The sequence below is a fragment of the Hyperoodon ampullatus genome (genome assembly GCF_949752795.1).
Source record: "Hyperoodon ampullatus genome assembly, chromosome: 11".
Classification (NCBI taxonomy): domain Eukaryota; kingdom Metazoa; phylum Chordata; class Mammalia; order Artiodactyla; family Ziphiidae; genus Hyperoodon; species Hyperoodon ampullatus.
This window is the reverse complement of record NC_136924.1, coordinates 55,152,089-55,179,217: the sequence shown is the minus strand read 5'-3', so window position 1 is coordinate 55,179,217 and position 27,129 is coordinate 55,152,089. Positions and strand designations below refer to the sequence as shown.

General features: G+C 51.2%; 2 protein-coding genes across 5 annotated transcripts; both read right to left on the bottom strand.

Moving 5' to 3' along the window:
- Nucleotides 1–981: 981 nt before the first annotated feature.
- PRPH (peripherin) lies at nucleotides 982–4,081 on the bottom strand (the record flags this gene model as incomplete). Of its 4 annotated transcripts, none has more annotated exons than XM_079715054.1 (9): nucleotides 982–1,050; nucleotides 1,279–1,358; nucleotides 1,601–1,650; nucleotides 1,756–1,976; nucleotides 2,067–2,192; nucleotides 2,295–2,462; nucleotides 2,834–2,929; nucleotides 3,097–3,157; nucleotides 3,531–4,081. In XM_079715054.1, 9 exons carry the CDS (start codon nucleotides 4,070–4,072, stop codon nucleotides 982–984), a joined length of 1,413 nt encoding a protein of 470 aa, XP_079571180.1. The 4 variants fall into 4 exon arrangements, with proteins under 4 accessions (XP_079571180.1, XP_079571177.1, XP_079571178.1 ...); XM_079715051.1 differs by having other exon boundaries at nucleotides 982–1,047; nucleotides 3,531–4,072; XM_079715052.1 differs by having other exon boundaries at nucleotides 2,067–2,462.
- Nucleotides 4,082–20,048: 15,967 nt separating this feature from the next.
- Nucleotides 20,049–26,863, bottom strand: LOC307060183 (tubulin alpha-1C chain). Its single transcript, XM_079714598.1, has 4 exons — nucleotides 26,772–26,863; nucleotides 23,499–23,721; nucleotides 23,208–23,356; nucleotides 20,049–21,139 (listed from the first exon to the last, which is right to left on the bottom strand). The coding sequence occupies exons 1-4, from the start codon at nucleotides 26,772–26,774 to the stop codon at nucleotides 20,165–20,167; spliced, it is 1,350 nt and encodes a 449-aa protein (XP_079570724.1). The 5' UTR covers nucleotides 26,775–26,863; the 3' UTR covers nucleotides 20,049–20,164.
- Nucleotides 26,864–27,129: the final 266 nt, after the last annotated feature.

The window sequence follows — 27,129 nt, the reverse complement described above, 5'->3', positions numbered from 1 at the left end:
AGAATTAACAGAATTGGGGGTAGGTGAAGAAAAGAAAGGAGTATAAGATGAGGTGAGTTCTAATTTGGGCCACGAAAGTCCTAGTGGTGCCTTCATCTTAGGGCGGGGAATCCAGAAGGAAGAACATGACTGCAGAAGGTGGAAAGCGAGGTGAGGGGCTCTGCTTTGGACATTTGGGGCTGCAGATGGGGCACAGAAGTTGAGAAGGAACGGACAGAGAGGTAGGAGGAAAACCAGAAGGGTAGACAGGAGTCATAGATGCCGAGATAGTGGGAGTCAGAAGAGAAATGACCTGAGGCAGGGGGAAAATACCGCTGAGCCTCCTTTGCATTGACGCTCCCATGACACAGACACAAGTGCACTAGGGAGGGTCCCCCCCGCCCCCCCCATTTACTATTCTATGATCTTTTAAAAATCGAAGTATGATTCACTTACAATATTATATTAGTTTCAGGTGTATAACATAGTCATTCCATACTTTTATACATTACAAAATGATCACCACTGGAGAGGGTTCCCTTGATAGCAGTTTTATTTGATTTAAAAGTGAAACTCAGACCCTGACCCACCCACTGATCTTGGGGTCGTGGCAGGAGTAGACTCATCCTGGGGATGGTCAGCCTCTTACCAGGACAAGAAATGGGGGAACATATAGACTCTTACCAGGACAAGAAATGGGGGAACATATAGACTCTTACCAGGACAAGAAATGGGGGAACATATAGACTCTTACCAGGACAAGAAATGGGGGAACATATAGACTCTTACCAAGATAAGAAATGAGAAACATATGGATCATGTCTCTGTGGGCATGGAGAGGCCCAGCTGTGGTGCTGGGTAGGGTTTGGCCACGGCCAGGGAAGGGGTGACTGGAGCCATCTGGTGGACACATGCAGAGGGGGAGGAGACTAGCTCGGGACTGGTGTTAGGATTGGGGCTTAGAGGCCTAGGGCAGGGCCAGGGAGCTCTGGACCAACAAGTTCAGTAGCTGTGAGTAGAAGACTTGTCCAGCTCACTGCGCTGCTCCTTGTGAGACTCTGTCACCACCTGCTGGGGGCCGAGGCATGTGAGGGGCACAAACCATTCAGCACCACCCTCCTTCCAGCTCCTTTGTGGCACGGTGTCCCCCCTCCCTGACCATCCACCTCCATCTCCCTGTCTCACTCCCACCCCAAGAATCACTAACCCATAAACACCCTAAGATTACCTGCAGCCACGCTGGGGTTCAGAAATACTATGAGAAATGATGGGGTCCTGTGCTCAAGGGACCCATCTCACCTCCCCATCCCGGGTCTCAATGGTCTTGATCAGAACCATCTTCCGGCTGTGGCTCTCCTGGGGAGGCTCCACCTCAGGCACTGGAAAAAGCAAGATGAGAGGTGGAAGGGAGGAGGCTTGGGATTTCTCTTGTTTTAAGTCCTCACTCCGTCTGGGAGGTGAGGGAGGGGTGGGGAGGGGCAGAGCCTGAGGAGCGAAGGCGAGTGTAGACCAAGACTCAGAAGTTCACGGAGAGAACCAGTCCCTGAGCAGAGTCAGAGTCCAGTCAGGGCAGAAATGGACAAGGGGACAGACAGTTGGAAGTCAGACGTGAAAGACTCACCAGTCGTCTTTATACTTAAGGATGCAAAGGAATGGACTGGCACGGAGATCCTGGGGGCGAAGCACTCGGTCAGCTACTCCGCTGAGCCGCTGGTCTCCCCCCCACTCCTCCCCCCTCCCCAGTCCTGACCACACCCTATCCGACCCGCCCCTCACCGGCTCTCCTCGCCCTCAAGGAGCTTCCGGTAGGTGGCGATCTCGATGTCCAGGGCCATCTTGACGTTGAGGAGCTCCTGGTACTCTCGCAGGTGTCGCGCCATCTCCTCCTTTAGCTGCCGCAGCTCCTCCTCGAGCCGTGCGGTGCCCGCCTGGTACCCGCCGGCTTCCAGGGCAAACTGCTCCTCCAGCTCCCGCAGCTGTCTGAGCAGCGCCTCGTTCTGGGGGTTGGGGGTGAAGAGGGGGCGTCAATGGGGGGAGCAGCCTTCATCCTCCACCCCCTGGGCGGGGGCGCGCAGCCTGGTACTCACCGTGCCGCGAAGCCCGTCCACCTCGCACGTCAGGCTCTGGATCTGGCGTCGCGACTCGTTCATCTCCTGCTTGGCCTGGCGCAGGGCCTCGTGGTTCCGGTTGGCGGCGTCGGACAGGTCCGCGTACTGCGGCCAGGAGGGCAACCCGGACGTGAATGGACCAGATGCGCCCTCCCCCCCAGCTCCCCACCCTTCCAGGTCCTCCCAAACCCTCCCGTGCCCTGGCACCTTGGACTTGTACCACTCTTCTGCTTCCTGCAGGTTCTTCGCCGCGATGCTCTCGTACTGGGCACGGATGTCCCTCAGCGCCGCCGTCAGCTCGGGCTTCACGGTCGCCTCCACCTCGACCTGCTGCACCTGCTGGCTCTCCACGCTCATCTGCAGGTCTCTCAGCTCCTGCCGCCCAGGGCGAGAGGCCGAGTTCATCGCGCAGACCCCACGCGGGCCGCGTGGTTGGCGCACAGAAAAGAGAAGAAACACTTGAATGAACAGAAGGGGGCGCCAGGGAGTGCAGCGCGCTTGGTACTGCACGGCCCGCGCCACGCCCGTACTAAGCCTCTGGCCAGGTTACGGGGGTGCAGCTCCGCTTCTCGCCACCAGGCGGCGCAGGGGTGTGAGTCAAACCACCTGTAGAGGAGGTTGAGAGCCTGCGTCTACCCTACGAATCTCCCTTCTCTTCCTCAGGTCCACTCGCCAGTCTCTTCCAGAGCTTGTACTCCAGCTCCAACGAGACCACCCCCAACCTCCTGACACCCGGGTCCACCCACCTCCTCGTGCAGCTTCTTGAGGAACTCAATCTCATCCATCAGAGACTCAATCTTGCGCTCTAGCTCCAGGCGGGACAGGGTGGCGTCGTCCACGTCCTTCACGGGGTGGCAGTGGGGTTTCGAGAGCAGGGAGGGGTTGCTTAGGTCGACGAAGAGCCTGGCCCTCCCTGTCTGCCTCTGGAGGCTTCTGGTCGCCTCCCTTTGCCCACAGATGCCACCCTGGATACGCAGGCCGGGGGTAGGAATGGGGAGACCGAGCTCACCTTACGGAAAAGCACGAGGCTGTGCTCCGCATCCTCGCGCTTGCGAGTCTCCTCCTCCAGCCTGGTGGGAGGAGTGTGCAGAAGCTGAGCTCCGGGGTCACCGCCCAGCCGTAAGACCGCGACCCCCAGGATCTGGGTCAGAGGCTGCTACTGCCCAGGACTCTGAGGAGGGGCCTTCAGGCTGCCTGATGGACTTGCCCCATATTTCCCTTTAACCTGCTGGGAGCTGAGATGTGGCCCCTTTATACACAGGGGAGACATAGTAACTCCCCCTTCCTCCCCTCCCCAGAGACTCAGCAAAGTGGTAGACGGAGATTGGGGGTGTTGCCCGCTGGCGAGGATGCTGCCTGCACACGCCCAGGTGGACGAGGCGGGCCACTCCCTCTGGCGGCCGCCTCGACGGCCGCCGCCCAGCCCCGGCCCTGTCCCCTGACCTCTGCTTGAGCGCCGCCAGGTCCTCCGCTAGCCCGTCGCGCTCCACCTGCACCCGGTCGCGCTCGCGGCCCAGCAGCTCTAGCTCCCTCCGCAGCTCGCGCAGCTCCTGCTGGCACAGCTGGTCTGCGCGCGCCGGCTCCTGGCCCCGGGCCTGGTTCAGCTCCCCGCGCAAGGCCGCGTTCTGCTGCTCCAGGAAGCGCACCTTCTCGATGAAGTTGGCGAAGCGGTCGTTGAGCTCCTGCAGCTCCTGCTTCTCGTTGCTGCGCGTGGCCAGGAACTCCTGGTTGAGGGCCTCGGCCATGGAGAAGTCGAGGCGCTCCGAGGGCAGGCGCAGGAGGGCGCCCGCGGCTGCCCGGGGACTGCGGAAGCTGCCCAGGCGCACGGAGGAGCTAGGGGACGCCGAGCCCAGCAGGCGGCTGCTCGAGAAGCGGGAGCTGGAAGAGTAGGAGAGGGGCCCCGGGGACAGCGAGGGCGGTGGCCCGAAGGTGCGGCGGTAGTAGGTGGAACTGACGCCGGACCGGAGGCCCGACGGGTGGCTCATGGCGGCCGAGGATGGGCAGTCACCGCTGGCAGGGCTTGTCCGGGCGCTGGGAAGAAGCCGCAAACCGCTGCGAGGCGGCTTTATAGCCCTGCGGGCTCAGGGGGGGCATGGGCTGCTCCTCCCACTGGCCTGACGGTGGGGCTATGTGGGGAGGGGGACGCCCCACCCCTGCGGAGCTGCAGGAGCGCCGCACCCTCCCTCCCTGGTTGCCGGCGCCCTGCCTACTTGATTCCCCCAGTTGCTGGTGGGGAAGGAAACAGGGATGGCTACCACAGGCCACAGGGAGGCGGGAGGCGGGGTTCGGGTGTTGGGGGGGTCAGTGCCTTCCAGCAAATACCCGGAGCTGGAGCCTAGGGTGGGAGGGCCTCAATGGAACTGGGGTCCCTGCCTGAAAGAGCTGGTAAAAACTGGGGGCTAGGTGGACTGGATGTTAAAGGGCAGGCTTCTGGCACATGGGCAGGGAGGATGTAGCCCAGGTGCAGGGAGAATTGGCCTGGCTTAGGCCCCAGAGGCTGTGCCTCCACATGGCCCCTGAAGGCTAGGCTCTGCTTTCAAATGCTGTCAGCTGCCCCCTCTGTCACCACACCCAGGGAGATCTGGGGGACAGGAGTGCAGAGACAGCTGAGGTGGGTGAGGAAGGGCTGCTCTCCCTGAAATCCCCAGGGCTCTGTGAAGGGTTGCTGCCTGGCGCCAGCTCTGCTGCTAATGGACTTGCTTCTTCCCCTCCCCCTCCCCTGGACACTTGGCCAGGAGGTTGCCTGCTGATGTCTCAGCCTTAAAGACACAGATCCCAAATCTACCCCAGGCCCCAACAAGGTGGGCACATCAGAGGGGGCTGAGGGTGACTAGGCCCAGCTCTGGGTCCCACTTGGGAGGGTCTGTGCCATGCCAGAGGCTGAACTGAGTGAGCTAGCGTGTGCTGTCTGGCTTACCGGATTCTCCCTTCCCCCAGCCCACCGCTGCTCAGTCACGGCCTTACAGGAACCGGGGCGATTCCTGAAGTAGGAAGGGGAGGGGGCTGAAGGGTAGCAGCTGCTGCCAAGGCTGAGAGACACACTGGCAGGAACCGGTTTCCAGTACTGAGGAGCTGCAGGTACCCAGCGATAGGTGGGGCTGGATGGGAAGAGAAGGGGAAAGAGAAAGTGCCCATCCCCATCGGCTCAGGGACTGAAAGAGGAGAACAAGGCCCAGAACAGAGCCACGAGCCTGTGCACACACACAGATGCATATGCGTAATAGCACCGTGCACCTATGTGCACACACATTAGACACACCCAACCACAGGGCCCTTCATACCCTCCCCCACCCCAGAGTTAGCAGGGAGGCTGATGTCTGGCCTTTGCACGTCAAGTGGCTTCCAGAACGCAGGCACAGGCTGCCCAGGAGTGGACAGAGGCAGCTTGGATGGTCTGCAGGAGTCGAGGTGCTGAGGCCTGTTGGGCTTGCCAGGAGCTAAGGGGCTGCCGCCGCTGGGGACTCCGGGGCTCTCCAGTAAGGACAGGTCCGTGTAGGATTGGTCCTGAGGACAAGAGCTGGGCGTCTGGGGAAACAGGTCTGGGACTCCGGGCTGCACCTCTGGCTGAGGGGATGAGGAGGGCGGCTCCCTGGCTGGCCTTCCCCTCAGCACTGCAGGGCAGAGGGGCCTCCCCGCCTTTGTGTGTCCTCTGAGATGGGCCAACGCCCTCACGCTCACATCCCTACCGCCTTTGCCTTCTCCTCTCCAGGCCCCTCCTTCCTTCTGGGCTATTAGTCTCTCCCTGAACAGCTGCCAGGTGCTTCTCCTTGATGAATCTGGTTTGGTTGCCAGGGGAATGGGAAGAGGGAGGATGGGAGAGAGGGGTGGGATGGATAAACCAGGGCGGGTGGCCACTAGCTCTTGGAAGTGGGGAGGGGTAGGGTCCTGCCTGGGTTAGGGGGAGGGGACTTGATAGGTGTGAGGAGGGGAGTGGGGAAGCTAGGTGCTTTCTGCTGCAGCCCTGGGCTCTGAGCCCCAGCTGCCATTGAAGCCCCATCCACTGCAGCCTAGGCCCTGCCCTGCCCTGCCTGCTGTCCTCCGGGTACAAACTGGGAGTCTGAGCTGGTACTTCACGCAAAGGGACAGGTAAGGCCTGGGGAGGACGAGCTCAAGCTTTATCTTTATAGGGAACTGGGGGCAGACCTGGGCCTTTAAGAGTAGAGGCCTCTAGGGCTGGCCCCGGGGAGTTACCAGTGGGGTTCCCATCCTCTCTCCTGCTTAAGCTCCCAGCTCACCACCCAGAAGCCTCAGAGTGGAGGGAACCAGGACCACCTCGGCAGGGCTCTGCGAGCTGCAAGGCCAGGGTCTGGCCTGGGTTTGGGAACCAGGCCTGCTGGCAATGCAGAGAAGACTCCTCCCCCGTCCTCAGAAAGAGCTGGGCCTGGGAGGTCTTGTGGCCGGGAGAAAAGTAGGAAAGGGTCCCGGTTAAGAGCCAGGGCTCTGGCATCCAGCTACCAAGCTTCCCATCTGATTCCAACACTCTGTTGTACAAATGTAGTCTCATTACTATGTCCTCTCATGTGCTCCAGCAAAAGGGGGAAAGTTGTAGTTTCCATCTCATAGTGTTGTTGGGAGGGTTAAATAAATACATGTAAAATACTTAGGACACACATAATAAAAGCTGAAAACTTAAGCTTATTTTATTACTACTATTATTACAAGTTGTCAGCCCCCAAGTACAGTGAAGAAGGATCTGGACTTCCTTTGGACTGTCCCCACCAAGAGCAGTGCTGGACCGGGGTGGCAGGAACCCAGTACTTCCTGGCTGATGGAAGGAGGGAAGGGTGGCCTCAGTGCACTGGGCAAATAGTATACTGATCAAGACACGGACTCTGGACAGACTGACTGCGTGGGTTTGATCATGGCTCCTCAACTTAATTAGCTGTAGGCTTTGAGTTTGGTTGAGTGATTTAACCTCTATTCTCTCCATTTTCTTTGTCCGTCAGTGGGGATGATAATAATAGTACCCAGCCCATCGTGCTGGAGGAGTAATTGAGTTCCAGTATGTGAAGCACTTAGTGCTTGGCACATAACGCATGTCATATAAGTATTCGCCATCGTTATTATTACCCCTCCTCCTTCTGCTGTCCTTGACTGCTCTGGCAAAGGCTCAAAGAGAAATAACCACTGTATTCAGAGGTTTGCAAGGCAGGTAAGCAATGAAGTTTAGGTTACTGGCAAGAGAGCTGCTAAATGGCAGGCCATGGACTCAAAGCTGGATGAGGAGGGGTGTGTAGACAAGAGAGGGTGGGGTATTGGGAGAGTAAAGAGGCCCATAGCTGGACTTCCAGGCAAGGCCAAAGAACAGTCACAGTACAAGGAACTGAAAGAGGCACTGAGAGGCTAGGAAGTTGTTTTCAGAGAGCAGGGTGCATGAATTTGTGATTCTGCAGCTGGGGTATTTATGGATAAGATTCCCAGGATGGGGCCTCCCTGGTGGCGCAGTGGTTAAGAATCCACCTGCCAGTGCAGGGGACACAGGTTCGAGCCCTGGTCTGGGAAGATCCCACATGCTGTGGAGCAACTAAGCCCGTGCGCCACAACTATTGAGCCTGTGATCTAGAGCCCATGCTCTAGAGCCCATGCTCCGCAACAAGAGAAGCCACCGAAATGAGAAGCCTGAGCACGGGAACGAAGAGTAGCCCCCGCTCGCCGCCACTAGAGAAAGCCCATGTGCAGCAACGAAGACCCCACACAGCCAAAAATAATAAATTAAATTAATTAATAATTTAAAAAAAAGATTCCCAGGGTGTTTCTAAGGAGTGAGCAGCTAAGGTGGAATGGTGGGAAAGGTCATGGGAGAAGAGATAAGGCCATCAGACTGGGCACTTACTAGCTGTGTGACCCTGGGCAAGTTACATATCCCCTCTGAGCTTCAGTTTCTTCATCTGTAAAATAGGAATGACGATACCTTCCTTCCAGAGGTGTCATGAGATCTAAATGAGGTATTATGCATAAAGCGATTAGCATGTTGTGAGGCTCACAGCAGGTGCTCAACACTGTTGATTGCCTTCTTCCCCTCCCATGTGACAGAGGGGAAACAGACACACAGAATCAATGACATAACCCTAATTTCTTGTACCTAAGGGTTAGCTGGCATCTCCCTGCCCCTTGAGGTCTAGGACTGGCTCAACCTCCACTCCACATCCTGGGGAAATTCCAATGTCCTCCCCAAGATCTCTTTGCCTCCCTGTTGCTTCCTCTTTGCATCCCTAGCTCTAGGTCCCTGCTGCCCCTGAACTGGCTGACTTTACAGCTAACTCTCCACAGTGTCTCAGATGTGGAACTTGGCACCATCCCTCAGGTCCTGTGAGCCCCTTTCCCATCACTTGGGTAGGAACTGAGGCTCAGAGGGACAAAGTTGCCTGTCTGAGGTTGCGCAGTGAGCAAATTACGCCTTCCTCTCCAGGAAGACACGTCCTGGTTGGTCAGGGCCTGCTGGTGTTCTGTGTTCTGGGCCTGCAGGAGCCCAGATGAGCCCCAGCCAGAAGGAGTCCAGCTCCATTCGAGGTGGGCTCTCCCAGGCTGGTCTGGCTGCAGGGTCCCTATTGGCAGAGTGGCTCCACCGGCATGGAATCCTTTCCCCATTATCTCCATTTGGGGGCTCCACTCCTCCCTGTTAGGGAGCACCCTGGGTATCTTCTCCATCTCATCAGTTCTCTCACTGTATAATATAGCAATAGCTAACATTTCCTATGTGCCAAGCACTATGCTAAGCATTTTACACGTGTTATCATTTTTAATCCTCACAATAACCCTATGACATAGGTACTACTACTATTCCCATTTTACAGTTGGAGAAACTGAGGCACGGAGAGGTTAGGCAACTTGCCCAACGTCACACAGCTAGTAAACTAGTAATCTGTTGATATGTCTGACTCTCCTGCTCCCTGACAATATGATATTTGAGGGCAGCCATCAGATCTTATCCACTTTTGTGACTGTGGTGTCTAGCACAGGACCGAAGTCAAACAGCTGTTGGTTAAACTGAAGAGAACCCAGAGGCACCTGAAAAAATTTTTTCCCGTGTTTGTCGAGTCAGGAAAATAGAGCGGTGTGTTGCTGCCACCTTCTGGCCAGATGCTAGAATGACATGTCTGCAGTCTGAATCCATCCACGTTTATTGAGTTTAACACTCAAGGCTCAGGAACGTTGGAATTTGGGAGATGCTCCAAAACTATTTATTATGACCTCCTTTTTAAAGATGAGTGGACTTCCCTGGTGGTCCAGTGGTTAAGACTCCATGCTCCTGATGCAGGGGGCCCAGGTTCGACCCCTGGTCAAGGAAATAGATCCCGCACACCGCAACTAAGAGTCCGCATGCCGCAACTAAAGATCCTGGATGCTGGAACGAAGACCCGACACAACCAAATAAATAAATAGTTTTAAAAAAAGAAGCACTTCCCTATTCTTTAAAATAAATAAATAAATAAAATAAAGAGGGGAATTATCCAAGAGTGTGTAAAATAGAATAGCAGCACTGGTATTAGGACTTCTGAGCCCTGATTTCATTCTTCCCCTGGGCTCTAGGAACCTCCTCTGCACCCCCAGAAGCCCAAAGCCAGGGAAGGAGGCAAGGTCTGTCCTCAACTCCCCCCTTATCCTCTACTCTGTCCACAATCTCCTGTCCTGCCCTCACTGTAAAATTGCATCTCCATCCATCTGCCTGCCTGACCCTTCCAACCAGCTACCGGTCAACTGGAGAACAGGAGAGCAGCTTATGGCCACAGGATGCTAAGTGAACCTTCCTCCTCAGCCTAGAGACCTGACTCAGAATCACCTGGGGGCCCATCAAAAAGCAGATTTCAGTGCTCCACCTAGATCTTCTGAATCCCTAGAATTCTGCATTTTAACAAACTTCCTAGGTTTGGTTTTGTTTTGTTTTTTGCGGTACGCAGGCCTCTCACTGTTGTGGCCTCTCCCGTTGCGGAGCACAGGCTCCGGACGCGCAGGCTCAGCGGCCATGGCTCACAGGCCCAGCCGCTCTGTGGCATGTGGGATCTTCCCGGACCGGGGCATGAACCCCCGTCCCCTGTATCGGCAGGCGGACTCTCAACCACTGCGCCACCAGGGAAGCCCCCTAGGTGATTTTTAATGCACATGAAAATTTGAGAAGGGACGTCCCTGGCGGTGGTTAAGACTTTGCCTTCTGATGCAGGGGGGTACTGGTTTGATCCCTGGTCGGGGAGCTAAGATCCCACATGCCTCGCTGCCAAAAAATCAAAACATAAAACAGGAGCAATATTGTAACAAATTCAATAAAGACTTTAAAAATGGTCCACATCAAAAAAAATTTTTTTTTAAATCTGAGCATACCTGGATTAAGATTTTTTCTTTAAATTGTCCATTTCCCCCTCTCCCCTGCCATTTTATTTTGATTTTCAAACCCAGAGAAAAGTCAAGAGAATTCTGGGACTTCTCTGGTGGCGCAGTGGTTAAGAATCTGCCTGCCAACGCAAGGGACACGGGTTGAAGCCCTGGTCCGGGAAGATCCCACATGCCATGGAACAACGGAGCCCGCGGCACAACTCTTGAGCCTGAGTGACACAACTACTGAAGCCGGTGCCTAGAGCCCGTGCTCCGCAACAAGAGAAGCCACCGCAATGAGAAGCTCACGCACCGCAACGAAGAGGGGCCCCTGCTCGTTGCAACTAGAGAAAGCCCATGTGCAGCAACGAAGACCCAACGCAGCCAAAAATAAATAAATTTATTTTTAAAAAAGAGAATATTGCTATCAACACCAATATACCTTTTCCCAGGGTATAACAATTACCAGTTGTTAATATTTTGCCACAGTTCCTTTGAAAGTAATTTCCAGACATTTTATCTCACCCCTAAGTACTTCAGCATGCATCTCCTAAGAATAAGGACATTTTCCTATACAACCACAGTACTATTAACCCCCCAAGAAACTTAACATTGATACAACAGTATTATCTAATATATAGTTTATATTCATATCCCCTACCCCTACAATGATCCCAATAATGTCCTTCATAGCTGTTTCCCCCTGATCCAGGACTCAAAGATAAAGAATTGTATTTGGTTGTCACCTGGGCAGGGATAAGTCTGAGATGAGCTTGGCATGTTTGCGGGACTGTAGAAAGGTGAGGCTGGAGTGAGATGGGTGGGAGGAGAGAAGGGAAGGTGACGTGAGAGGAGTGGGGAGGAGTCAGACCACAGGCTTTCTAAATCAGAGGAAAGGGTTTATAGCTTATTTTTTAAATTCATTTTTAAAATAAATTTATTTCTTTATTTTTAATATGTATGTATGTATGTATTTATTTATTTATTTATCTAGGCTGCACCGGGTCTTAGCTGTGGTACTCGGGATCTTCGTTGTGGCATGTGGACTCTTAGTTGCGGTACGCGTGCAGGATCTAGTTGCCCAACCAGGGATCGAACCCAGACCCCATGCATTGGGAGCACGGACCACCAAGGAAGTCTCTATAGCTGATTATAAATGCAATGAAAAGCCACTGAAGGGTTTTATTTTATTTTTATTTATTTTTAATAAATTTATTTTATTTATTTATTTTTGGCTGTGTTGAGTGTTCATTTCTGTGCATGGACTTTCTCTAGTTGCGGTGAGCAGGGACTACTCTTCGTTGCAATGCGCAGGCTTCTCATTGCGGTGGCTTCTCTTGTTGCAGAGCACAGGCTGTAGGCATGCAGCCTTCAGTAGTTGTGGCTCACAGGCTCTAGAGTGCAGGCTCAGTAGTTGTGGCGCATGGGCTTGGTTGCTCTGCAGCATGTGGGATCTTCCTGGACCAGGGCTCGAAACTGTGTCCCCTGCATTGGCAGGTGGATTCTTAACCACTGCGCCACCAGGGAAGCCCCCACTGGAGGGTTTTAAGCAGAGGAATGACTTGATCAGGTTTATGACGTTAAAAGGTCAATCTGAAGACTATTTCAGATTTGGGACATTCTGTCAGATGATTCCTAGGCTCTAAGAAGTCAAAGCCATTTTTTTAAAAAGTGAGTGTATTAGTTTTCTAGGGATGTCCTAAGAAATTACCACAAACGTGGTGGCTTAAAACAACAGAAATTTATTCTTTCACAGTTCTGGAGACTGGAAGTCCAAAATCAAGATGTTGGTAAGGCATATTCCCAAAGCCTCTAGGGGAGAATCCTTCCTTGTCTCTTCCAGCTTCTGGTGGCTCCGGGAGATCCTTGGCTGCAGCTGTATTGTTCTAATCTCTGCCTCTGCCTTCACATGGCCTTCTCCTCTTCTGTGTCTATGTCTTCTCTTTCCTTCCTATAAAGACACTTGTCACTGGATTTGGGGACCCAGGTAACCCAGGACGATCTCAAGGTCCTTAACTACATCTTGCAAAGACCCTTTTTCCAAATAAGGTCATATTCACTGGTTCTGGGATATGGACATGTCTTTTGGGGGGGGGGCTCCATTCAACCCATTACAGTGGGAGATTGTTCTAGACAAGAGACTAAGAGATATAACAACTAAATTCAATGTTCAAACTTAAATTGGATCCTAGATTTGAAGAAGAAAAAGGCCACTGGAGAAATTTGTGTATGCTATGCTATGGAATGATTATTACCGCTTTTAGGTGTGAAGATGGGAATGCGGTTGTATAAGAGAAGGTTCTTGTTCTTAGGAGGTGCCTGCAGGAGCATTTAGGGGTGAAGTGTCATAATGTCCACAACCTTCCTTCTAGTGAGTTAGTTCCATTGTCCTCAATATCGTTATGGTGCAAGGCAGTGGTTCTGGCTACTGGGTAAGTGTGACAGAGAAGGAGCAGAGTTAGTCACACCACTTATTAGAATAGAACCCGGGCTTCTCACCCTGGTCTCCACTTGATTCTGCAGGTCTCTTATAAGAGACTGTGCCTGATACGAATTTCTTGAGCGCATGCTCATGCCTGAGATGAGACAGGACAGGGCTCCTGCCCCTCAGGCCAGCCACCAGGAGACTCCCTTTTGCAATCATACCACTCTGCCATCTATGTTCCCCCCACCTCCTGCAGGGAGAGGCCAGGTGGCAGCTGAACAGACAAGTTCAAAGAGTCTGATGCCCTACAAACGGCCCTGTCTGCCCTCTGCCTGCAGGCCGCACAGGTGCTCATCTGACAGCTGGGTCGGGCTGGGCCCGAGCTTTCAGAGCCTGTGGATCTCACAGCCATTGAGGGCCAATTGTCAGCCTCTGTTAGCTGTCTCACTCTCCAGGTGAATTCTCTCTGCCGCACACTGTTGTGTTGGCACCTGGCCAGAGGGAAAGGAGGTGATGGAGGAAATGAGGATGGGGAAGGAGGAGATGAGTGAGAGAGGGAAGGGAGAAATGGAAGTGGAGGGAGAAGATGAGGGTGGGGAGAGAGGGGAGCAGTGGGGGAGAGTAAAAGAAACCAAATGGGCCAGAGAAGGAGAAAAAGCCTCTCAGGCTTTTTTCTCTCAAGGATCCAAGGGTCCCCCACACAAGAGAATAACTGGTCAAATGACCCCTGTTCATACCCTGGAGCCCCCAGAACCTGGCCTGGTTCCTGTCCCAAGAGTCCCCCAGTACCACCCCCTTGTGTACAAGGGGAGCTCAAAGCTCCTTAGGCTCTGGAAGATTTGTGACTGCCCTGGGGTTGAGCTCCTTCTGGCTGGGCTTCCTCGGAGGAGCTGGTTCTTCCAGAGTGGGCCTCCTTAGTCTTCTGTATCAGAAGGTATCTATATCTTCTGATCCACAGATCAGGCTATGGCTCCATTCACCGTTGCATGTAAAAGGGAAGAAGGTTTTTCAGGCCTGCAGATGTTTTCTGTGTGCTTTTAATCTGTGGCTTAAGTCCATCCAAGACTCCTGAAAAGACTGAAAGGAAGCAGCAGATCAGTTTGGTTGACCAGGCACTGCAGGCAGAGGAAGGTCAAAAACCAAAGAAAGGAAAGGAGGCATGGGATCTTTACTCTCCCAGGCCAGTGTTTGCACTGGAAAGGGGATTACACAATTTTAAAAGGGTCTTAATATTTTTATTATTATTTCACTAAACTCTTCTATGAACTATTGCATGAGGCTTTTATATTAGTTAGAATACTTTTGGCAGGAAGCAATAGAAGACCCAACTCAAAATGACCCAACAATAAAAGGATTATAATCTCACATAATGAAAAATCCAGAGGGAGAGAAGTTTCAGGACTAGTTATTGGGGGGCTCAACATCCTATCCAGGACCCAGGTTCTTTGTATCTTTCTGTTCTGTTAGGCTGGGAATGTTAGCTTTTGTCCTCATATCTGTGCAGTTGTGGTCACAAGATAACTGTGGCAACTTCAAGTATCATGTGCTCACAAAATAATGCCAAAGGTTCAAAAGAGAAAATCTTTTTTTTTTTTACAAGCAGGCTATTTCATTATTTTTTTTAATTCTAAAATATTTATTTATTTATTTATTTAGGCTGCACTCGGTCTTAGTTGCTGCACATGGGATCTTTTAGTTGCAGCATGCATGCAGGATCTAGTTCCCTGACCAGGGATCAAAGCCAGGCCCCCTGCATTGGGAGCGAGAAGTCTTACCCACTGGATTACCAGGGAAGTGCCCCCTGTGTTCCTTTTTAAAAAAAATAAATTTATTTATTTATTTATTTTTGGCTGCGTTGGGTCCTCATTGCTTCACGTGGGCTTTCTCTAGCTGCCACGAGCCAGGGCTACTCTTCGTTGCAGTGTGCGGGCTTCTCATTGCGGTGGCTTCTCTTGTTGCAGAGCACGGGCTCTAGGCACCCGGGCTTCAGTAGTTGTGGCACGTGGACTCAGTAGTTGTGGCTCACGGGCTCTAGAGCTCAGGCTCAGTAGTTGTGGCACACAAGCTCAGTTGCTCTGCGGCATGTGGGATCTTCTCGGACCAGGGCTCTAACCAGTGACCCCTACATTGGCAGGCGGATTCTTAACCACTGTGCCATCAGGGAAGCCCCACTGTGTTCCTGTTTAAGAGCAAGGAAATTCTTCCAAGAATATCTTCCCATCAACCCCCATCCAGAAGACTTTACCTCCCCTCTCATTTGCATAATTGCATCACCTGCTGCTTCCTTAACCAGTCTCAGGCAAGAGAACTGGAATTACGTTGATGAGCTTAGACTAAGATTTGCCCTGGTGGTGGAACGGCCCAGAGGGTGTGTTGGCAAATAAAACCACCAGCCGGGAATGGCTTTGGGGTTGATATGCGATAGTGGCTGCCACAGTTGCCCACCTCTTCTGACATGCGGCATATACTGCCTTGAATTAGGATTGTGCCTCTGCAATGTCTCTAAAAACTGATGGGGACAAAAAAGCTAAATATATTCCCTATAGAACCCAGCACAGTGACTTGCACCAAACAGGTTCTTCAACAATAACGAATGAATTAAACTTAAAAACTGCAATAGTTGTTATAATAGTATAATTGGCCATGATTACCTTTGTCAAAGACATTTCAGTATTAGTTTACTGTTGGGCTAGACATCTCCAGTGAGCCAAATGAAATATTTAATAAGAACAGAGTGGAGCGGGGGAAGGGGATGAAGTGTGACAGCAATGAGATTGTATTTATACCCACGTCCCCAATGAATTAAACTAATCTGTGAATGTAGACAAAATTCTCATGTAATTAGGAATGCTTTATATTCTGTTCTCTTTTTTATAAGAGAGAAAAAGAAGTCTTCTGGTGGGGAGACCAGTGTTCAAAAGCATTTCCTGTATTATGACTAAAGACATGTCTCTAGTTCTGTGAGACTCTGCTCCTGAATAGTCTTCTCCTGCTGCAGAATCAGAGGGACCATCAGATGAGGAAATAACAGTTTTTCCAGAACCTGATCAGGGCTGACAAACTCAGAGACACCAGTCTCTTGCAATGAATGGGGCAGTGACAGGCTAATAAGATGTCAGCAAAGGGGACTTTCTTCACGGGGCTGAAGATGGGAACCTTCCCCACCCTAACACACTGGGTGTATTTTCCCTTCACCTTCTGCTGCCCTGTGACTGACAGACAGATACTCTGGCAGTGGGCTGCAGGAGCCATCTGCCTGGGTCATCTCTGCCAGCTTCACCTTGTGGCCTTGGTTGACAGGAGCTGACCATCCTGGCCCCAGTGCTTAGGGGAGCAATGCTCCAGGTGAGAGCTGTCCTGTCTGCACGAGTCCAGCCAGGTGGTAGCAGCTATCCACCAAGGACAGACTACGTATCTCTACGATCTGAGAATTGATTCCCTGAGATCAGAAGGAGGCCTGAAATAAAGGCCCCCTCACTAGGAAGCTGCTGCCTGGACAGTGGTAACCAGCTGACTTTGCCCCTCTGGATCAGTGTGCTGCCACCTGGTCCCAGGAATGGGGCTCCTGGGAGGCGATCTGACAATAGCAGAATGAGAACTCCTTTCTCCAACGGTGGCTCCACCTAGGGCTCCACACAAGGGCTGGCCTCCGTGTCCCTTCTCCCTGAGAACTGGAAAGGCTGCCAGGCACGGTGACGACTTCCCCTCCCCTCGGGGTGATCGGAGGCTGCTCAGCAGAGTGGAGTGCTGCTTTGGAGTCAGAGTTCTGGGCTCAGATTTCAGTTCGGCCACTTGCTCTGTAGCTTTAAGCTAGATGCTTAATCGCTCCAAGGTTTGATTTCCTCAGCTGTGGAAAGGGGTGTGATGACATCACCTCACAGGTGCTGTGAAGATCATGAAACGCCCAAGACGTGAAAGGGTCTTCCTGCCACCCTGACAGAGCCTCCTCCCCTCCCTCCCACAACCCCAGGCAGGGCTGCCACACACCTTCCAGAAGTCAGAGGCCTGAAGACAGGCTCTCTCTAAGCTCTACCCCACCTGGCCACCTCTGGCCTGATAGTGGGCTGTTTGACAGATTCCAACTGGAGCAGAGACATCTGCCAGCTGCCTCCCAAACACCTGGGATGACAGTTAGACAAGCCAGCACACTGGTCCTCGCAGCCATTCTCTCCTCCTCACCCCAACTTGAACCACAGCTCTGCTGGGGTGCCCACTGGCCTCTCCCAGGGTGGGCAGCCTCCGTGGGGTGGAAGCAGATTGCTCCACGGATCAGGTCAGGTGAGGGCAGCATACAAGCTGCACAGCCAGAATCTGGGGCCCTAGCCAGTCTTGGAGCTGCACCCTCTTAGGCTTTCTCCATTTATCCCCATCAAGCCTCAGTGGCCTCAGCAATGGCTGCAGTTCTGAGCCCAGACTTGCCATTTGTGCTCAAGGGCAGATCAGATGATTGTCATCCACAAAGCAATGACCTAGACCTTGGGTTATGTTCTTGCTGCAGGCTAACTTCTATTCACTCTCTCGCCAGCACAGGAGGGAGAAATCATCACTGCAAGGACAGATCCCTCCTCAACCTCTGGCACTTTGCTCTTTCAATTCTCCAGGCTCTGCTCTACCGGAATATTTTTTCTCAGCTAAACTCTTCTTTCACCTTCTTTCCCCCCCACACACACCGTAGAGGTTGCTTAAAGGTTTCCAACCCTTTTCACATCTTGGCAGAAGAAAATTCACTTGTAAGGCTTACAGAGGTCATTGGAGGGGCTCGCTACTGGCCACGGGTGACTGGCCCAGGGGCTTCAGGCTCTTTAGGTTCCACCAGCCTGTTCTGAAGGCTGAGGGATGATAATCGGCAAGGCCTGAATCCCATTTCGGGGTACCCAGCTTGGTACATGTGGGCTCAGAGAATGGACCTTTCAGGTATTGTGGGGTATCATGCTCAGCTGAAGCTGGATGATTTATCTGTTCCTTCTCACACCCGAATGTCCTCTTCCCTACAGAGCTCGCACTGTGGCAGTCAGCAGATACCCCCCCAGGTCAGGAAGGTCTCTGAGTACAGCTGGGGTGACCAGCCACTCCAAGGTTCATTTTCACCCCAGAACTCCCATGCTCAGGCTGCAGAAGGAATGTGGCCCATCATTTTGAGTAGCAATAGCTGACTTTGTACTCAAGGATGGGGCTGGGCTGGGCCTCGCCCTGAAGGCTGTAAGACCATGGTTGCTCTCATGACGAATGCTGCAAGACCCTTCCAAGCACAAAGCTGAAACAGCGCAGGCTGGAAGCTGTGCTATGCTCCAAGACAGAATGTGGTTTTTTTTTTTTTTTTTTGGTGTGCTGCATGGCTTGCTGGATCTTCATTCCCCAACCAGGGATTGAACCCTGGCCCTTGACAGTGAAAGCGCCAAGTCCTAACCACTGGACTGCCAGGGAATTTCCAGAATGTGCATTTTATTTATTTACTTGTTTGTTTATTTTTGGCTGCGTTGGGTCTTCATTGCTATGCGCAGGCTTTCCCTAGTTGTGGAGAGCGCGGGCTTCTCATTCCAGTGGCTTCTCTTGTTGCGGAGCATGGGCTCTAGAGCACAGGCCCAGTAGTTGTGGCACACGGGCTTAGTTGCTCCACAGCATGTGGGATCTTTCCGGACCAGGGATTGAACCCGTGTCCGCTGCATTGGCAGGTGGATTCTTAACCACTGCGCCACCAGGGAAGCCCCAGAATGTTCATTTTTAAAATGCTCTCCTTGGCACAGTGGATAGGACCCCACGCTCCCAATGCAGGGGGGCCTGGGTTCGACCCCTGGTCAGGGAACTAGATCCCACATGCATACCACAACTAAGAGTTCGCATGCCACAGCTAAGGAGCCCAGCTGCCCCAACTAAGACCTAGTGCAACCAAATAAATAAATAAATATTTAAAAAAATAAAATGCTCCCCTTGAAGACTAAGGGGGCAGAGGTGAGCAATGGGTAAGGGGTGAAAACACCAGGAGGAAAAGAAAGATGGTAACGGAGCATCATCAGAATAAGCTCAGGTGAACAGGTCTGCACCCACCCCCAGCTCCTGCCACTTGTTTGGCCCCCCCTCTCAGGCCAGCACCTAAGCACCAAAGCTGGCTCCTCCCTTCGGCATGACCTGGCCCTCTGATCATCCTTGTCATTTTTCATTGCTTGGTTCAACCTTATAGGCCACACCACTGGTCCCTGAGCACCAATCACCAAGCTCTGCAGCCACCCACACATTCATGTGCATTCTTCCCCCACCCTCACCTTCTCATAGTTGCCTCCTGCCCCCCCCTCAAGAACCACACTGCTTCCAACAGGTTCTCGGAAGAGGGTCCGAATTAGGGAGCTCACCTCTCCCATCTTTCTTACACACACATTCCTTCAGTTTTCCTTATTATTCCCCTACTTCAAATATTCCCAATGACATACACTGGGTCAAGGACCAACACCATAACAACCTGAGACTATTGTAATTTTGTGTCTCGGCGTGCTCCACTTTCTCCAAGCAGTTAACTTCTACTTATTTATTTAGCTGTGCCAGGTCTTCATTGCAGCACTTGGGATCTTAAATTGTGGCATTCGAACTCTTAGTTGTGGCATGTGGGATCTAGTTCCCCGACCAGGGATTGAACCCATGCCCCCTGCATTGGGAGCACGGAGTCTTAGCCACTGGACCACCAGGGAAGTCCCCAAGCAGTAACTTCTTAAAGCACAATCTTATCTGCCATTGTAGGTTTTGGCTAAGTATGGGATAAATCAGCACAATTCCAAGCCCTTCCCATATGACTCCAATATTTTATGAATAATGACGGCAATACTTCCGGCAGCCTGGCTGGTGACTCAAATTTTGGCTCCACCGTTTATTAACTGTCTTACCTAACCCCTTGCTACTCCGCGTATGGTCTCAGCTGACCAAGAACACCTGGGAGCTTTAAAAAAAAAAAGAAAAAAGGCAGTATCTGAAGCTTCACCTCAGACCTACAGATTCAGACCTGCAGGAGATTCACATCCACATTGAAGTCTGAAAAACACTGGCCCAGTGTGAGCCTGTTGCCTCACAAAATGATTTTATAACCAGTCATCAATTCAGGTCTAAGTGAAATAGACACACCCCTTGGCACAGTACACAGAAGCCACTTGAAACACTGAGCAAATGATAAGATGGAAACTGCCAGCCTCCTCCATCCCAAACTGGCCTTGAATAACCAGAGCAAATATTTACTATGATACAGCTTGACACTGAAAACAGAAATATCACTTTTATTGACAAGATAGGGCCACAATGGGCAGCTCCACAGAACACAAATAAGACAGTCCCGAGACAAGAGTGTAAAATGACAGCAGACAGGTTAATATTCTTCACCCTCCTCTTCTCCCTCAACACTATCAGCTCCAACCTCCTCATAATCCTTCTCAAGGGCAGCCATGTCCTCACGGGCCTCAGAAAACTCTCCTTCCTCCATGCCCTCACCCACGTACCAGTGAACAAAGGCACGCTTGGCATACATCAGGTCAAACTTGTGGTCCAGGCGAGCCCAGGCCTCAGCGATGGCTGTGGTGTTGCTCAGCATGCACACAGCTCGCTGTACTTTGGCCAGGTCCCCACCAGGTACCGCAGTGGGAGGCTGGTAATTAATGCCAACTTTGAAGCCAGTGGGGCACCAGTCCACAAACTGGATGCTGCGCTTGGTCTTGATGGTGGCAATGGCAGCATTGACATCTTTGGGAACCACATCGCCACGGTACAACAGGCAGCAAGCCATGTATTTACCATGGCGAGGGTCGCATTTCACCATCTGGTTGGCTGGCTCAAAGCAAGAATTGGTGATCTCTGCTACAGTAAGCTGTTCATGGTAGGCTTTCTCAGCAGAGATGACAGGGGCATATGTGGCCAGAGGGAAGTGGATGCGGGGATAGGGCACCAGGTTGGTCTGGAATTCTGTCAGATCAACATTCAGGGCTCCATCAAACCGCAGGGAAGCGGTGATGGAGGACACAATCTGGCTCATAAGGCGGTTAAGATTAGTGTATGATGGGCGCTCAATATCGAGGTTTCTACGACAGATGTCATAGACGGCCTCGTTGTCTACCATGAAGGCACAATCAGAGTGCTCCAGGGTGGTGTGGGTGGTGAGGATGGAATTATAGGGCTCAACTACAGCTGTGGAAACCTGAGGGGCTGGGTAAATGGAGAACTCTAGCTTGGACTTCTTGCCATAATCGACAGAGAGACGTTCCATCAGCAGGGAGGTGAACCCAGAACCAGTTCCCCCACCAAAGCTGTGGAAAACCAAGAAGCCCTGAAGACCTGTGCACTGGTCAGCCTGCAAAAGAAAGGAGTTTTAATTTTAGCCTTGGTGAAAGGTGCAATGACTTCTCTGAATCCATAATCACATTGAGGGAGATCTTTAAAAAAATCTTCTGAACAATATCTGCTAAGAAAGCAGTCCTAAAGAGCTTCTAAGTGCTAAGTGATTCAGAGAAACTTTTCACAACCAACTCTTGGGACCTGGAGGGAGGGGATCTGTTAAAAGGCTATTTTAAATGAACTGTTTTCACTTCTGCAGGCAGAGGAATCATGAGGTCTAGAATGGATGCAGGGCTCCAGTTTTGGTGACTGGGAGGGCAACCTCTGGTGCCCTTGCTGTGACCGCAGAACAAAGGCAACCTCTTATCAGTTGGAGAGCTACCAACAGCAGGCCTGGGACCACCAGCCCCGTACAGTGGATGTCTTACAGACTTCGGAAGCTGCTTTCTGAGCTGGAACACAACAGAAGAGCCACGACCCAGTGCCCCGGTGCTGGAGGGAGGCCAGGCCTGGATCTGGCTCTACCCATTCCGTGCCGTGTGACTTTGACCAAATTCATTTCTCAATCTTAGTTTTCTCGTTTATTAAATGAGGAGAATAGTAACCTACTTCAGGTTGTTGAGAATTAAATGAGTATCTGGAACAGTGCTCGGCACAGCAAACACTAGTGATCAGAAAGTCTATTCATTCTGGGAAAGGCGATTCACTGTCACAATTCCATGTCCTTGTGTCATTGGGGCTTTCTGCCACTTAACTGAGCTATTCTGGCTATTGTATGAAAGGATGATTTTGTCATTTCAAACAAAGTATTGTTGACAGTCTTCACTTCTCAAGGTGCTCAGAGATTGTGGACATTCTCTACCGAGCCCCTAGTTCACTTCTCCTGTGGGTCCGTACTCTGAATGAGATCAATGCCAGGGCAGGCCCTAGTCTACCAATTTCACCCATTAAGCCTCATGTGGACACAGTAATAACACCAAGGACAAATGCAATTGTTTTGGTAGTTAATGAACTTCACTCCAGAACCCTCAATGGCTTTTACTAGGTTTACCTGTCCCTAAAGGCAGGTCCTGATTTCCAAGTCAGTACTTGTAGCTGAAGCTTGATTTGCAAACATAGGAACCATTAGCCCAGTTCTGCTGGGAAGACTATGATAAACATCTGAAAAAGTATGAAGCAATGAATGATGTAAGGCCATTCTTTTTAAAACAGACCAGTTGTTGCTGGGCTTAGCATAATGTGATTTTCCCGACAAGCTATTCCACCCAGGCCTACATTCTTGATTTTTAATTACTTACAAGCTGCCCACATGCCTAAGGAGCAGAGTCATCTGACTGCCAGACTCTTAATTAAAATGATCCGAACAGAACACTTACCAACTTTACCGATGTGAATAGTTGCCTTAGATTTTTCTGCCACAGGGCCAGTCCACACTGCCCTGAGCTCTAGTAGAAAAACGAGGGTACTGCTTTTTTGTGATTATATCTTAATACTTTCAAAGTTCCAATGACTTATACTTGCTTCTGTAACAAGGGAGCTCCCTTGACTCCACTTTCAGTGCTGTTGGAAGTTTCCAGTGTCAGCTATTTCTAGTCAGTGTTACACTGGCTTCTTTCACTATGAACTTTCTGTAATAACATGTCAGCAGTCCAATTTTTATGAATTTGATCAATTAGTTACATGTCAGTCAGCCACCTACTCACTGTGACTAAGGTGACCTAAAAAGGGATGTCTCAGCCTGAAGCTGGGAAGCTGCCTGATTAATATGAACAAGGATGTTTAATGGTCTTAAATGTCAGTAAAACGGTTAAGGTGTCCTGGTACTCACTTGACTTCAGGTAAACTGCCCTCACTAAATGAGCAATTGCCCAAATCTGCCTTGTAAGACACAGAAAGAGGCAAAAGAACACTATCCCCACCCCAAATAGTTGTCCCATAACTCAGGACCATCTGGTTTAGAAGTCCAGTTATTTAGTGGGCAGTATAAAGCTCATTTTAGTGTGCAAAGAATGATTCTTGCAGTTTGGTCTCTCAAAACTGTAAGAGAAAACTCTCATCCACTTTAAATAAAGTACTGTGTTTACCAGTTTCCGAATTCGGTCCAAGACGAGGTCAATGACCTCCTTGCCAATGGTGTAGTGACCTCGGGCATAGTTATTGGCAGCATCTTCCTTGCCTGTGATGAGCTGCTCAGGGTGGAAGAGCTGGCGGTAGATGCCAGTGCGAACTTCATCTGGAAAGGGAAAACGAAGCAGCCACCCATCACTAACAACCTGCACAAGTCTGCTCGACCCCAGGGCATCAATGGAGCCCCCAGGACACACCTCCTGTCCCAGACCCCCGGGATCTCATTGGGGTTACTGAGGTCAACTCACCAATGACCGTGGGTTCCAGGTCTACAAACACTGCCCTGGGCACATGTTTGCCAGCGCCTGTCTCACTGAAGAAGGTGTTGAAGGAGTCATCTCCTCCCCCAATAGTCTTGTCACTTGGCATCTGGCCATCAGGCTGGATGCCGTGTTCCAGGCAGTAGAGCTCCCAGCAGGCATTGCCGATCTGGACACCAGCCTGGCCAACGTGGATGGAGATGCACTCACGCTGTGAGAGGAAGAAAGGAAATGTCAGAATATAACACATCAGATGGGACATTTCGGAATGATTCACCATAAATGACTATTAACCTTCAGAAGAGATCAGCACCTTTCTGGAGGCCACTCCTGCCCAGGGACTATTTCACAAGCAACAGCCTAACTCAGAGAAAATGCTTTGGAAAACCAGATACGTTAATGAACTACTAGGCAAGACCAGAGACCAGACCTTCGCTTTGTAGCCACACTAGATGTTCAAGGTCAGGTTTCTACCTTCAGAATGACACAAGCTGCTCTAGCAATAGATTTTCCCCAACTCCTGGGAAATGTGCCTCTGATTCCTTAAAGGCATGCAAAATTTCTCCTTCCAGCTGATTCATTCTCTGTATGACTGTGTAACTAGAGCTCATTCTCGTCCCTCTTTAATCCTATTCTTTAAAGAGAAGAGCTTCTGACTATCCCTTTAAAACCAGCTTAAACCAGCAAACTACAGCCATATGACTCATGGAGAAAACACCAGATAAGCAGCAGTTACCTGTATTTTAAAAACTGTGGTCAGAGGCAGCCTTTTAACCCTGTGGAAGAATTTAATCTTAAGGAAAAACATTTTCCTTCACTATCAACGCATCTTGAGGGGAGAGTGGTGGGGAAGGTGGGAGGGGGACGGAGACACATGGTAATAAAAGCTAGAAGTGTCACCAAGACTTTATTAATAGTTTAAGAAATTAGCTGTCTTCTAGTAGAATGTACATATATCTTTGGCAACGTGGGGGAAAAGTCTATAGTTTCAAAAATGTAACGATGTTAGTATGTTACCAAACTCATTTCTGCTTAGTAAAATAAGGCAGTGAACATAGAGTCTACACCCACAGACTTAAGAGAAAAAACAAAAAAAAGAATTTTTATTGTATTTCCATCATAAATCAGATTAGCGGCTTTGGAGACTGAGGTCTTTCAAATATCAACACCAAATATCTCCCATTACATTTTCTCCAAATAAGAGGGTTTCAAGTTTTTAAAAACTGCTAATAGGAATCTCGTTAAAGAAAATTCAACACCACCTACGATCTCAAAGGGCTTAGCTTCATAACCCAAGATAAAGCCCCCAATCACTCACTCTTTGATTTATGGTCCCCTCCTTCTCACCTACACTGCCCATAAAACAATCATGGTCTGCTGACCCCTCATCAGCAAGTTCACTATTACCTGCCTCTACTTGCCCAGCTCTAGGGCCGTGGGAGAAAGGGGAGTTGTTTGTTCTAATGAACCCATGACTATTTAAAACTGCATCATGTTTACCTTTAACTGGACTTTGGACATTCCACAGCCCTAGAAAGCAGGAGAGAACCAGAGATCTGTCCATGACAGCCCCAGGCCCCAAGGAGATAAAGTATCTGAGATGATCCTGTCATTCTAATGAAGCATTTCTACTGAAGCCTTCTGAGTTTCTTTCATTGTGCAACGGTATGGTTTAGACTGTGGCCACTGCTTGCCCTCCACTCTCCCCTGGCCACTCGGGAGATGAAGTGAGACACCGATGATGGAGTCACTTAGTATAGCCTTAACTGGATAAGCAGCCCCTGTCCCTTGTTTAAAAAAAAAAACCAAAAAAACTATTAATCTAACCAGTGTATGCCTTACTAGGTCTGCTGCTACTGCTGCTCTCCTGCCCTTTAAACAGTCCCACTTCTTACTTTTTTTTTTTCTTCTTTTTTTTATTGGGGTATAGTTGTTTTACCCCACTACTTTCTGAAACACGTTTTTACCAGTATCTTTTTGGTCTTGCCTGGTAAAAAGCACTCAAGCAAGTTGTTACAGTCATACAGATGTTTGATAACTGTGGTAGTCCCTAAAGAGGTAACTATTTATTCACTGCATTGCTTTTTAAAAAGATATTATTTTGAAACAATTGATACACACGGCCTACTTTAGGTAGACTTCCAACAGATATTTCCTCAGATACTTGTTTCCAATACCTCTGGAAGCTATATAGAAAATACTCAAGTTGTGTGTAATTTGAGGTTTCTTTAAAACTAAGAAAACTTTGTCAGTACTAGTTTACTCTGTGACTTTATAAGAAAGTCTCTCTTTACGGACTTGTTTTTTTTTTTAAACCTGTAAGTAGAAAGCTTCAGCTATAAACACCCCACTAAATTAACACGAGAAATGCAGGATTAAACAACGTGACAGTAATTCCCTTCAAAGGAGGAGTCTGCCTACATCCCTCCAGGTGGATTGGTGCGAACGGAAGCGCTCCCCCGACCCCACCCCGGCCCGGCCACAGGTGAGGATGGGTGCGAACGGAAGCGCTCCCCAGAGCCCGACAACAGGTGAGGATGGTGCAATTGAAAGCTCTCGCCAGAGTCTGGCCACAGATGACTCAGCAGTGAGTCATAGTGCGCTGGAGAGGCGACGCCTAGAAATGTTTGCACCTAGCGTGCGGGAGCACACGAGATGCTCCAGGGTCCCGTGCGTAAGGCAGTGGGAAAGTGAGATCATTTGGGGAAATGGGAGGGATTTTCAGGTTTCACAACCTTGGGAGCCAGTGTGAAGGCTCCCTGGCCTTCCTGGGGCGGTAGCGGGCCCTGGAGGGACGGGTGCCCTCCATCTAGGATCAAATAAATGGGCTTTCCACTTCCACCGAGGGCAGTGCCCAGGCTGCGTCTTCGAGCCGGAAGAGGAGTCTCCCGGGTGAACTCGGCTTTCCGCATGGCCACCAGAAGCCGGTTTTTGTTTTGTTTTGTTTTGTTTTGCGGTACGCGGGCCTCTCACTGTTGTGGCCTCTCCCGTTGCGGAGCACAGGCTCCGGACACGCAGGCTCAGCGGCCATGGCTCACGGGCCCAGCCGCTCCGCGGCATGTGGGATCCTTCCGGACCGGGGCACGAACCCACGTCCCCTGCATCGGCAGGCGGACTCTCAACCACTGCGCCACCAGGGAAGCCCCAGAAGCCAGTTTGCCTGGAGGCGTCCGGAACGTAGCCCCAAGTGGACTGGGGTCCCGACGCCCCTTCGGACTCCGCACTCTCCCCCCAACGCCACCGCCCGGGGACCCCACTCACCATGACTGAGACTTGTAGGGTTCTGCGGGGCTGGAGGAGGCGAGGGGACGTCCACGAAGCTCTCCCACTTACAGACTACCAAGGAGTCCGGGGGAGAAGTAGTGAGAGGGAAGGCGGCCCCGAGGGATCCTATATACCCCGACCCTGGCCACGTGTCGGAAGGGCGGGCACCGGACCCGCCCTGGCCTCCGCGGCCCCGCCTCCGAGCCTAAGGTCCCCGGCCGGATGCCCGATTTTACCCGGCCCGCGGAGAGAGGAGGGGCGCATGGCGCTGATTGGTGGGTTCAAAAGTTCGAAACGAACTCTACGGAACAAGCCAGAAGAACCCGGAAGGGGAGGGGGCATCCTGGGGCCGGAG